At 44.7% G+C, this 12,850-nt stretch overlaps 5 protein-coding genes across 5 annotated transcripts; 3 read left to right on the top strand and 2 right to left on the bottom strand.

Annotated features, from left to right (window-relative positions):
* The first annotated feature begins 581 nt into the window (after window positions 1–581).
* Window positions 582–1,465, top strand: BDB00DRAFT_543799 (uncharacterized protein). Its single transcript, XM_053117798.1, has one exon. It carries the CDS (start codon window positions 692–694, stop codon window positions 1,145–1,147), a length of 456 nt encoding a protein of 151 aa, XP_052984139.1. The 5' UTR covers window positions 582–691; the 3' UTR covers window positions 1,148–1,465.
* A 365-nt stretch (window positions 1,466–1,830) lies between these two features.
* BDB00DRAFT_751860 (RlpA-like double-psi beta-barrel-protein domain-containing protein-containing protein) lies at window positions 1,831–2,228 on the bottom strand (the record flags this gene model as incomplete). Its single annotated transcript, XM_053118634.1, has 2 exons — window positions 1,831–1,939; window positions 2,035–2,228. Coding segments are annotated over 2 exons (303 nt in total), but the record flags the coding sequence as incomplete, so codon positions are not given.
* Window positions 2,229–3,163: 935 nt separating this feature from the next.
* Window positions 3,164–3,778, bottom strand: BDB00DRAFT_802312 (uncharacterized protein). Its single transcript, XM_053121943.1, has one exon. It carries the CDS (start codon window positions 3,733–3,735, stop codon window positions 3,313–3,315), a length of 423 nt encoding a protein of 140 aa, XP_052984137.1. The 5' UTR covers window positions 3,736–3,778; the 3' UTR covers window positions 3,164–3,312.
* A 4,265-nt stretch (window positions 3,779–8,043) lies between these two features.
* Window positions 8,044–8,935, top strand: BDB00DRAFT_755665 (snare associated Golgi protein-domain-containing protein; the record flags this gene model as incomplete). The annotated part of the gene is made up of 3 exons (XM_053118848.1): window positions 8,044–8,313; window positions 8,377–8,421; window positions 8,486–8,935. The coding sequence occupies 3 exons, from the start codon at window positions 8,044–8,046 to the stop codon at window positions 8,933–8,935; spliced, it is 765 nt and encodes a 254-aa protein (XP_052984136.1).
* Window positions 8,936–9,111: 176 nt separating this feature from the next.
* Window positions 9,112–12,850, top strand: BDB00DRAFT_867998 (uncharacterized protein; the record flags this gene model as incomplete). The annotated part of the gene is made up of 10 exons (XM_053126409.1): window positions 9,112–9,207; window positions 9,287–9,388; window positions 9,483–9,524; window positions 9,607–9,892; window positions 9,977–10,377; window positions 10,447–11,107; window positions 11,180–11,953; window positions 12,013–12,351; window positions 12,414–12,490; window positions 12,560–12,850. 10 exons carry the CDS (start codon window positions 9,112–9,114, stop codon window positions 12,848–12,850), a joined length of 3,069 nt encoding a protein of 1,022 aa, XP_052984135.1.

Raw genomic sequence — 12,850 nt, 5'->3', positions numbered from 1 at the left:
GGGACTCTTGTACCCGGCTTCTCAAGCTTTCTACTAGCGCGTGGTCATGACTGTCGTAGTCGTTTCCATGGTCACGTTCACCATAGCTGCTGTTGCTAAGCAGCGTATGTCTACAGGAAAGAAGAAATGACAATATCAAAGATTGAGTTATTGATCTCCTTTTTTTTCACTCCAGTTGCATATATATAGAATGGTGAGCTTGAACTGTAAATGACGACAACGTACGTACAACTGTTTTTCTAGACCTGCTTTGATATTCTCCTCCTTTTTTTGTCGTTTCTGCAAGCCTTCATGGTGCTTCGAATGTGACGAGAACGATTCGCGTACCCATTGCAGTTGGGATATATCGCGAAAAAGGCGAAGGAATGAGTCCTGGTAGGACAACGAGGACGATGACGCATTACTCGAGTCGGCACATTGAACAGGTGCGCCTTCTTGTTGCTCTTCGTAGTAGTGGTTGTGGGCGGACATAATACTTTGTTCTCTCTTTTCTTTCGCAACGCATAAAAATGTAAAATAAGGAGACGGGGTCCTCGCGGGGATTTGTCATGGTCCTCTCTCTCTCTTTGTCTCTCTCTTTACCTGTATGAATGTGTGTGACGCGTGTATATTTCAATAGGTAAATTATGATGCTGCCAGGTGATTACTGATGGCTCAAAAGTGATTGTTCAGAAAGTATATATAAGCGCTCATGATAGATGTGCTGAAGTATTCTCCCTTCATCCAAGCCAACAGCCATACTGTCCCGTCCTCCGCCCCGTCTCCTGCCATCCTAAGAATACCCCAACACCCGTATTGCCTTCCGAAACCCCGATTGTTAATTATGATAACCGAGAATAATAGCAATCTGGTGCTGATCAAGATCGCGTGGCTGTTTATGCTGCTATTAGTAACTGCCACGTTTGCACAACAACTGCAGCCAGACGATAATGACGGGGCGACGACCTCGACGAGCTCAGAACCTTCCGCGGTTTCTTCATCGTCGTTGTCTTCATTTGCCGAGCCGCTCTCCCATGTTCCAGAACCAAACTCGGGATTTGGACAGGATTTTCAAAAGGCCAAGCTCGGGTTCGATGCTCTCAAGGTTGGCAAACAGCACGCGGACCGGCTCGAAGACAAGCTTCCCAAAGTGGCCTACTCGGGCTAGTATAATTAGATTTATCCCATTTCTCACGTCATTTTCTTTTTTTACTTTTTTTGTACCTACTAAAGACTCGGCCATCGTCGGATGGCAATGTTAAGCAGTGGCAGCAATAGTGATGTTATTTGGCTGTTACTGTTATTATCATGTCATTACATACTGTTGATTCCATGCTGTTGTCAAAAGAGAAGCGAGAGTCTAGATCTAATATTATTTTGTGTTCCGGTGCCTCCCCCAACCCGTCTTTTCCAAAGACACGATGACGCTAAACGCCCACCCCCAATGTTGATTTTGCCGTTGTATATAGTAGCCACTCCAATGTTTACACAACATCAATAATGACAGGAAACATTACTGCATCTACTAGTATAACAAGAAGATTTATAGTATCTGGTTTTTTCTCTTTATGTGGGGTTGACGTGGAGTATATAGGTGAGGGCTCTGTTAAAGAGTGGGTGTGTGAGTGAAGCTACGACAAAGTACAAGATGGGTTTTTAAATGATGATGATAATGATGATGACGGTGATGGGAGGTATATGGGGGAAAAGAAAGCAACGTAACGTTGCTAGGATACAGTAACAAGAAGTCTTTTTAATATGTAGTGGATGCGATTCCACATGTGGACTGGGAACATCTCTTTCTCCTTTATGTGTGCACTCTGATTCAAAGAGAAAAAGAAAAGAGCTTCTTTATGCCCAAGACCAGGAAATATCGACTCTTCCGTCGTCAAAGTCAGCAATCTTGCCGAATGCTGCTGGGCTCAGATCGAGATCACCTTTCTTGCACGGAGGGCAAGTGCTAAAGATGGTAACAAAGCAATTTAGTGAGATCTGCCTGATGAAGGAGTAATAATGCTACTATTACTACTACTGGTAAGTAATGTTCCTACTTACTCGACGATTTTCACAGTAACCGAGCCTTTGGGGCCCTTCACCCGCGCCTTACGTCCACAGTTTTTGTTGTTGTTTGGGTTTGCGCTATAGCCCATTTGAGGCGCGTTCAAAGCAGCTACGAGATCGCTGTTGCTGTCGTCGGTGCCGCATGATCCAAGGCCGACGGTATAAAACGTGCCATCACCTTTGTAGGATTCGCCTCGCTTGATAGGTGCAGCCAGTGCACTAAGGAAAAACGAAGTCAAGAGCAATGCGATGCAGAAAAGCTTGTGAGATGCTGTCATTGCTGTGCTGTATTTGGTGGTTGAGTTGGTGGCAGTAGAGGTAGTAGTAGTAGTAATAGAGATGAATGTGAGGGGAACGGCCGGCGTCAGAGAGAGAAAGTTGGGTGATAGGGGTTGGTTGATACAGGAAAGAAAGGAAGGGGAGAGTAAGTGAGTGGGTTGGTGTTGCTGCTATATGAGCAAAGAAAGAGAGAGAGAGAAGAAATACACAGAAAAGATAGGGGAAGAAGAAAGAAAGAAAGAAAGAAAGAAAGCCGGGTCCTTTTATACGCTATACTGCTGCTAAGGTCTGGATGACCGACACACACTCCCTCGGGTTTTGCTCCTTGAACAATATACTTGCGTTGCCAAATACGAGTTAGTCGGGTGGCGCATGTCACCAACCAGTGATATCGTATCGATTAACAGCACAATAATATTACATGACGCTTCTCTTAGCTTTTTTACAAGGCCGCGCGGGTAGCCTTTTAGGAGAATGAAGATTGGTGCGAAGGTCCCTCAAGAACGTGCTCCCTGAAACTCCACATTTTGCCGGGACTCTTTATTCTCTTTCTGCCATCCACCTCATTATAACAGTCCACACGCACACACCCTTTCATTATCACCATTCCCAGTAGTGTACTTGCTTTCTTTCTCTCGTTCCAAGTAGACACTTGGGGAGACCGCTTGGCATGAACAATGAAAAGCCATGCATATCTCATCTTCTGGAAAAGAAAACACGCGCTACATACGAACGAACAAACGATATATAATGGATATATTAATCTAGAAGCAAGGGGGGATTGGTTCGTGCTCTTGTGTCTCTACTTACTTGGGGGGCAGTAGGTGGGGGTGTGGAGAGACGGAATGAAGAGAGAGAGAGAGAGAATGAAAACGGTGAGAAACACAACAACACGAACAGCAAGGATGCACGCACGGATAGAAGAGACGCACACAAAGAAAGAGTGGGAATGGCTAGGGAGAACGAGAGGAAGTTGTGTGTGGTTTTTTTACTCTACTGAGGAGGGTTACTGTACAAAGAGCTGACCCGCTTGCTCTGGTGTTTTAGTTCCATTACCGAAAGCTGATTGCCAGCTGCTCCAACGGGCTGTTGCTGTAGTTGTTGTTGCTGCTGCTGCTGTACTGCGAGTGGATCGGTCGCGGTCGGAGTAGGCGGCGGCGAAATACAATGCTTAGGGAACACACCACGTTGTTGACCTGTTGTCAAGTTGGCGCCCAGACACCATCCATCGTCGTACTCCACAAACATCTGCACTTGATCGCCCGGCCGAACTTGTATTTCATCGCTCAAAGCCGGCATGTAGCCTGCTACCACCGTGAATATACCAATCGCTTGGTAATCACCCGCTCCGCCTGCTGCCGCTGCTGCTTGCTCTTGCTGCTGCTGTTGTTGTTGTTGTTGCAGTTCCTGTATCATTGGCTGATCCTGCTGAATAGGCTGCTGCTGCTGCTGCTGAATAGGTTGCTGCTGCTGCTGAATAGGTTGCTGCTGCTGGATAGGTTGCTGCTGCGGTTGTTGTTGTTGTTGTTGAGTTGCAACAGCTGCTCCGCCAACAGCTGCACCCGCCGCAAGAACCGAAGCAGCCATTGACTCTTGCATGGGCAAGGGAGGAGAGGCCATAGTACCAGCTTGTGGCGACATCATCGATTGTTGTTGTAGTGGCGGTTGAGCCAATTGGGGCGAGTATTGTTGATGGACTGGCTGTGGGTTATTGTAGTAATCCATGGCAGGGGCGGTGTTATTGTAATCCATCACAGGCGGTGCCATTGGGTTATTGTAGCCAGCAGTAGCAGTATGTGGTGGTGGGGCATTGTTAAAACTGCTCATAGGAGGAGCTGCTACTGCTGCTGCTGTGGCTGCTGCTGCTGCTCCACCATAGGCTGCTCCTGCTGTGGCTGCTGTAGTGGCAGCATTGTATGAAGCAAACGGATCCGCATAGTTGTTATTAGCTGTATTATTCGACATGGCCGTGCTGTAACCGTAGGATGTGTTGTCGCCCGTTGTCGCGTTATACGTAGGGCCCATCGAGAACCGGGTCAAGCGGTTATTCATCGCTGCCTTTTTCTTTTGTCGTCGTTTCATAAAGAAGAAAGCAATCACACCCAGGATGATAATGCACACGATTGCAACAATGGCGCCAATGGCACTGCTCGACAAGGTTTCCGAATTGCTGTTTTGCGTGTCGCTTGCTACAGTCGGTGTCGATGTTTCAACACCGGACGTTTCAGCACCGGGATGCGAAATGGTGGGAATCGAGGTAGCCGCATGGTCGTTTGGTTTCTTTTCTGATGAAGAAGTAGGGGTTGCTTTAGCTGATGATTCTTCGGCTTTGGAGGTGGTGGCCGGTTTGTCCTCTGCTTTGCTCGTTTCTTTAGGGAATTCAACCGATTGCGAGTTGCCATTGGCAAAAGGAGTGTCGCTTGACTTTGCTGGAGCGGGCGACTCTTTTTATTTTGTTTTGTTCGTATATGTGATGAAGATACAGTCGTAAGATATTGATTATGTGCGTTGATATGTGAATTAATTTGTTAGTTCTACTGGCCTTAGAAATAACATATCTCGTAATGATCCCTCTCTCCTTACTTTCTGCCTCAGTCTTAGCAGGTGCAGCGACAGACCCTGCTGCCGACTGCTCTTCTTCGTCCGCACGTTTGTACATCAGGACGGCGGCAGCGGCACTGCTAGGTGCGTGCGCAGAGTCAAGAGAACGCCTGATCATTGGAAGGATTGGGTTGTGTTTCTCGCTGTACTGTTTGAAAGGAAAGGGAAGGGGAGGGCGGGGAGAGAAAAGAAGGGAACGAGAAGGGGTGTGTATATGTGTGGTGGTGGTGGCAGCTAAAATGAAGGAATTGGAACAGAAAGAGAGGCAAGAAAGGTTTCCTACACAGAGTTGCAATAAAAATTGAAAACGAACTTGTGTTACATTCAAAAGTAATATAACATCTCTCTCTCTATATTCTCATTTGAAAAAGCGATATCCGGGTGGCCTAATAAAAAAAACTTTTTTTTTCCAAAGTGCAGTCTCTTCTCCCTTTTTGCTTCTAACCAGCACCTTAACTATTGTGGAGAGGGAAGGAGGGAGATGATCACATGAAGCAAACAGACAAGACTTCAAAGCGAGTGTCTCGCCCTTGCACTACCAACCAATATGCTAGCTTAAAATCAACCGTTTGTTGATCCGCAAATATAAAATCAAAATGGCCCTTATTTATTGTACACACGAGATCATTAACCTGCTTTATGCTTTCCCGGGACATCTCTAACTACAATTGCTACCGTTTAATCTTGACAATACTTGCTATCTCTATTTTACATTATACCGTAAATTCGACTACTGCAGTTGAATTACTCCTAGAATTTGGTAAAGGCAAAAGGGAACACCATATATTTATGAGCTTTGGTATCTATGTCTTACACACAAGATAATTACATTCAAGACGATTTTGTGTAATGGTAATTTTTCTATGCTTACTCAGACCATCTGAGCTACTACTGCTATTGAGGCCCTTGGATTTGTGTGTTCTAGATGATATGGAGTAAATCGGTTAATGACGACGTTACCTATAAAAGGATCGACCGGGTAAACTGCATCCGAATTCCAGTTCATGTATAAATAGAGAAGTCTTAAACCTAGATCCAGGCCGTTGGTAAGGGCTTAGCAGGATCCACTTGAGTAGAGTAAGCGAGCGTTACAGGTATAGCTAGCAAAGGCACTCATTGCTCAAAATGACCTACTATTGAGCTGGTGTATGTACTGCTAAGCAATGCGTATAGTACAAAGTAGTAACAATTAATACCGCTACTTGTCAAACATCATATACTGTTTTACTTTGCTGCCGTGAATCTAATTACTTTTGTGGCATCTTTTCGGTTAATAAACACAGATTTCTCTTTGTCTTAGCAGGAACAACGCCATATGTTCTACTACCAAAAGGACTAATCTTTGACAAGCTACAACGTCGTGGATCTTCTCTTTCTCTTCTCGAATAGCGTCATGTACACGCGCGTCCGAGATGGTAGAGATTACATCAAGTATCATCCCCACGATTCAAACAGCCCCTGATTTTTCAACAATATGTGAATGATACGTTGTCGGCATTTATCAACGTCCGAAACTAAATCCTTTGACATTTAATCATTTTTAAAGTTTGTATTTGGCTTTGTATTAATTAGCGCCGCCGAGTGCTCGAATTGAGCAAGGGAAATGTGAGCACCTCACCTGGAACTGGGTCAAACACTTGCCGACCAAACGGGGCCTTTCATTTTGCTCTCCTAATGGCGCGTTTATAAAACTCAAAGTACATCTTTTATGTCTATTATACTACCTACTTAAGCTTCTTGTTGGTATTGGTAGGGCGGTTATTTCGGTTACTCGCTCATGACAGCTCATTTCTATAAACAGCTGGATAAATGAATTATCCCATTAATAGGCTTGATACATTGTAATCAAAGTTGGGGAACGTGCTCGAGTTTCTGACTTTGACATAATCAGTTTCAAATAGATAGATAGAATAATACACAGACAAAAAGATGGCTCAAGGTAATGGTAGCCATCGGCCTCCAACTTATTCACAACAGACATGATGTAGCTCACTCACCCACGTCAGTAGAGGAAGATTTGCTGCAACTACTCCATCACTTAGCTAGTCATACAATCTTCATCCGAAGTGATGAAGATTGTAAACCCAGCTGCCCGTTTCTGATATTAGTCCTACTTGGTGCTTAATTCCTTATTGCGAAAGGCGTCTTTCGCATGATCAACATGAGATAGCTTATCAATACAGTATATAACTCCTGCTTCTGCGATCTTTGTATGCTGTTGAGTATAAAACTTGACAGCTTCAGAAACCTATACTACTAAACAATACAAAATCAAAGGTTCATTGCCTGATTAGGCGAGAATAACATATAATCATCTGGTTTACGGTCAAAGCATCGTCCGAATCCTGCTGTACGTGTGTGTGTTGTTGTTGTAAGGTGTTCAGTCTAACCGAAACGTGCGTTTTAGAGATAGGGCGGGTAAAAATACTGCAGGAAACAGACTAAAAGGGGGCAAATCCGTGATTCTCTTTTTTTTATCCTCTAAAAAGCAGCACCTCCTTTTAACTTTTTACCGTTTATTATGGACCGAAGGTAAGAGTTTTGACAAATAGGACCACGCTGTATATTTTTTGGGACGACGAACAACTGAGCTCATTCTGTATGTTTGAAGCAAACTGCCGCCAGACGCTCAGCAACGAGTCGGAGCGATCGCTTTGGCAGGGGATTCGCATCTCTTAGCAACGCCCAATGGTAAATGGATTTTTCTTGGTGCTTCGGATCGTCTCTATATAATCGTATAGAAGAAGGAAAAGGTTGAAAAAAAAAGTTGTTGATCGATTGCGGGACGATTTGGGGTGGGTCTTAACAGAAAACGGCAGCATATATGAAATGAGCACAGAACAAGACCATGACGTTCGCAATGAACCGGTATCCACAAACGCCACCAACGTCACCAACGTAGGCGAGCGGATATACTGGTTTCCAGCTGGAGGGAGTCAAAGAGGGGAGCGCATTGCCCGGATACGCCAAGCATTAACGCGTGAACGGATATGGGAATTCGCCAAGCGATGGAAGTTGTTCTTGGCGGCGTTAGTAGCTATCAACTTTGCCATGCTCATCGCATACATCTATCGGCGCGAATTGGTCACCGCATTGGAGCAGCTTAGCCAGACTGTCAAGGGAATGGGCGCAAGTGGATACATTTTGCTGGGGTTTCTAATCTTTCTAAGTGGATTTCCTCCCATGGTGGGGTATGGACTGTACCTCACGCTATCTGGCTTCACATTTGGATTTGCCGCTGGATTTCCATTGTCCTATTTCAGCGCATTGGCTGGTGCCGTTGCCTGTTTTGTTGTTTCCCGGCTATGGTTAAAAGATCGGGTTCAGAGGTTCATGTTGAGACACCCAAACCTCCATGCTGTGGTCCGTGCAGTCGAAAAATCCGGGTTTAAGGTAATGCGAGACGATGATGATGTGGAAGTTTTGGTTGATAAGTATATTAACACCTATAAATAGATGTTTCTTTTGATACGACTCTCTCCGTACCCTTTTAACATCCTGGTATGCAATTCCTCATCCTGACTGCAGAATATGTACATCCTCTGTTACTGATGATATGTTGTAGAATGTCTTGTTCTCGGCAACCGATATTTCGCTCAGGGACTTTACCCTTGGCACTGCAATATCCTTAACCAAAATTGGCATCCATATATACATTGGCAGCAGTTTTACATCATTTTCTAAGCGAATACTGGGTGACGATGATGACATGACTGACGACGAGCGCACTGCAGATAACATACGCATTGCTGCAACGGTAATTGGATCTTTTCTCTCGTTTGGCGTGATGGCGTATATTTATGCCGTCACAAAACGTGCTGTAGCACAAGCCAACAATGAAGAGAATGACGTCGAATCCATGGCATTCTTGAACCGCAATGATACAGACAATGGTTCTTTAGTGGATTGGACGGAATGGCACGACGATGAGGAAGAAGAAGAAGACGAGGATAGTTATGCAAGATCTCGTCCACAGCGACGGGCTTCCACGGATTTAGAGCGCTCGGCATCATGATCCATTGTTACATACATACTTGCATATATCTATATATTATTTAATGATAACAAACACCAGGCAAGGTGGTAGTACAATAGTCGGATTAACTAAAGTTCCCGAATCCGTACACGCTTTTTTACGGTCTTTTACTCTACGACTTTTACAACCAAGCACACAAGGAACAAAAAAAAGGCATGAGAACGATTTCTTTAGTCAATCGGCTAAAATGGTCGTTCTCGGGCAATATGAATCCACATGCTCTTGTACTTGGCGACGTTGACAATGACGGTGTAAAAACTGATTGATTCTTTCATTAAAAAACGCGCTCATTTACGTTTCACTGACATGACTCTGCCCTTTCCTCTCTAGGAAAATGAATTTGTCACTGGCAACCTTAGTGGCGATCTAGCAGTATTCAAAGGAGAATGTGCTCATGGCCTGCCGACATTTGTTTGTCACGGTCTAGGCACTGTAAGTTCTTTACCATTCGACGTTTACAAAAAAATAAAGGACCAAGACTTGTTATATCTATTATCTGACTTAAAACATGCGCGTAAACGTACAGATTACCTGTATCGCTATTGGCGACGTACGCAACTGTGGAAAGGTACGTACAGAGAAATACTACATGCATGTTGACGATGCAATATATATCTCAATGTTGCAGATCTTTTTGTTTTTTAAAAAAGAACTCGGTTGTGTGCATAAATGCTGAAGGACAAGCTCATATTTTCGACATACCTCGCCTTGCCGCCGATCATCCGCTCATGTCAGTTGATGAATACTTAAAACACGGGCGACGTGCTTCGGATACGTCCAGTATTCAAGCTTTTCGACGCATGATGGAGCAAAGTGCAGAAGACGGACAACACTACAAGGGCACATCCGACAAACCGCACATCCACAACCTACAAAAACCAAATTTGTCGCTAAACGTACCTGTCAATGTCAACCGCATCCTTATTGCCGATGTTGGTAAATTCACTATGCGTACTCTTTTTCCTTTTGTTATTCCACGATTTGATATGTATAAAAACTAAGCATGAATCAAAAAAACAGATGGCGATTCGTTGAATGAACTTGTACTCGCACGCACGGACCGAATACTTCACGCGTTCCAGCTTCAATCGACCGCCGACCAGCCACTACCGAAAAATATTGAAGCACCAGCATCAACAAGCAACCTATCATCCCATTATATTCCTACGTCTATTCAGTCATCGCTTTCCGTGCTATCGTCCAGTAAAGAGCGAGGGAAACTGCTGGCAAATCGAAGCGTCATGTCGGATCCTAAAGAACGACCTTCTGCGAGCGTACTACGAAAAGGAATGGGATGGAGCAAAACATCGAGGTCAGCCAAAGACGCGGATCTAGCTCAACCTAAGCACTACACGACTCTGCCAAATCCAGATGGAAAAGTTGAACTGTTGATCAAAGATGTTTGGGTTTTCGACGGTCAGGTAAGAAAAGCATTTATAACAAAACTTACCTTCTTCTCTTGTTGAAGCGTATATTTTATTGCGGACTAGATTACTTCACTGGCAACAACAGTCCACCCAGAAAGGCCCAATGAGCCTATTCTACTTGTTGCGCAGCCTGGCAACACGTTTACCATTATCGATTGTCATGGCAACCGATACAACCGCGATTTCACCCCACAATACTCTCCTCGCACGTTTTACGGACGATATCATGGCCTCCAAAAACGCACATCGTATGCATCATCTCAGCAATCCGATCAGCAAAAAGCAGACGATAGTGCACGAGTAAAGAGCAAAGGAAGCGAGGAAAGTTTAGCAACAACACCAAAAGCGAGCGAAGGACCATTATCCAGAGCGACGCGTACAATTCGCACGCTTTTACAACGAGGCAGTAGTACGAAAGATACACATATCCCTGCAGGAATAGAGACGGAGAACATCATTATGAACTGTGAAGGCAAAATCCAGGACGTGGCAGGTGACGAGATTAAGCGATCCAGCTACATTGTCCAAAATTGGCCGGATATTGACGGTGACGATATCATGGGTGAAGAAGAGAGTGGTGCCGTTGCTACAGAAATTGTTGTGGGAAAACGGCTGCACGATATAATGCACGCACTAGATAATCATAAAGGAGGGGAAGTAGATGATGACGACGGCGAGGACGATCCAGATGATGGAAACCAAATTGGCATGCTTAGCATGGACGGTAGATAATTTCTGATTTTGGGATAAAGGAAGCCAGGTAATTGCGATTACTGATGATGGTAAATATGTTTAGGCAAGTTTACGATCTACAACCTTCGAACAAAAGAAGTTTCACCGCATGACCTATTCGTTACGCACAAACTTTTCAGTCTGGCCACATTGGATATATCATCATCGTCGAATTTGGATCACACACCTCCGCCTTCGTTTTTGAGACAATACCCTTCATTTCAAAGTTCAGCCAGCTCTCCACAACTGCGATTCCCTTCGCCCTCTGTCCCAGGCGAATCATATTCATCCAACAATGGCAGCACCAAAGCTGAAAACGTATCAAATGCAGCCTCGCCAGCGTTCAGCTCATCTTCCAGACTATCTCGTATACCCACTAATGAACGACAAAATTCGAGCAATAGCAACAATAACAACAAAGATCATGATTTGGCAAGGACTTCCTCCAGCGCTACGGGTAGGTCGTCGACGGATGAGCAACAGCCAGTCAACAGCGGTGCAATTGAAGCGCACGACGTCGAATCCGCCATCACTAAAGCTGTCGCGGACGCTGTCAGCGATTCGACAGCGGCCGACTCGCCATCACGACGAGGGAGTAGAGCTAGCACTAACACGAGTTCCTATTACAAGGAAAATGGTGATTGGAGCGAAGCCGAAGACGAAGACGAGAACGAGGAGCAGATGCCTGGTGCTGAACTCTTTGTAGCCTGCGCATGGAACGGTGTAACTTATCTAATAGACTGGAGCCAACGAACAGAGGATGAAGAAGGGCAATCCAAGGTCAAATTCCAGCTGGTCAAATTTGCATTTGAAGGACGCGTGTGTGCATTTACTGCAGGTAACTTGATCATATCTACGGCAAAATTGTAACACCACTAAAGACATCATAATTTACAGGTCTATATGCTGTTGCCCCTGGCCGTAATGTACCGTGCCTGTTTTACGTTGACTTTGAGGATCAGATATATGTTTACTATGATGTACATGTCTCCCCTGGACCTGTTACTGGCTTTATTGACGCAATCGACGATGACATTGAAGAAGCTCTTGAGCGTGTCGTCGATATTGAAAACAGTATCAAAACTTTAAAAAATAACTCGCTTAAAAATGAGGACCCAGAAGAAGGACCCTTAATTGATCTTGGTGACGGCTGGAAAGGCATAGCAGAAAGTAAGATTACACTGGATCAGGATAGTGGAGATGGACATGACACTTGTTCATCCGAAGAGCATCTAGGTATGGCATTTTTACACGCGTGTTTTCGTAGGCCCTCTGGCTAATGATTTTTCTATGTATAGATATAACAGACTATATCCATGAATGCATGTATGGTTTTGGCGATATGAAGGATCGGCTGGAGGAGCAAGTGTCTACAGTAAGCTCCTTTCTTGAAACTATTTGCTGTTTATTGAATGACGGATTACTGATGATAATTTGTATACAGTTGGAACAGCGGCGGCGCAACCATCATTTGCCAGCTGGAGTGGACATTCGTCGCCTTTCAGATCTCAACATCACGATCGAACCACACCTAGATCGAGATACTGAATCAGAGGAAGAAACTCAACGTCGACAAAGTAGGAGCAGCCGGGGGAAATCGAGCCTGGCAGAGTCGTTTGCTGAAGCTGAGGATGATGATGATGATTCTGCATGGCTATCGGATGCTCTACTAGATTCACCTTTATTTAAAGATAATAATAATTATCATCGCCACCATCAACACGGGCCTATGTAA

Source organism: Zychaea mexicana (assembly GCF_025766255.1).
Source record: "Zychaea mexicana strain RSA 1403 chromosome Unknown BDB00scaffold_7, whole genome shotgun sequence".
NCBI classification, from domain to species: domain Eukaryota; kingdom Fungi; phylum Mucoromycota; class Mucoromycetes; order Mucorales; family Lichtheimiaceae; genus Zychaea; species Zychaea mexicana.
Note: the sequence above shows the minus strand (reverse complement) of the source record. Positions and strands in the feature narration are given on the sequence as shown.

Excerpts from the sequence above, each read along its gene's own strand:
- BDB00DRAFT_543799 (XM_053117798.1), top strand. The coding sequence starts at position 692 with ATGATAGATGTGCTGAAGTATTCTCCCTTCATCCAAGCCAACAGCCAT.
- BDB00DRAFT_802312 (XM_053121943.1), bottom strand. The coding sequence starts at position 3,735 with ATGATACAGGAACTGCAACAACAACAACAACAGCAGCAGCAAGAGCAA.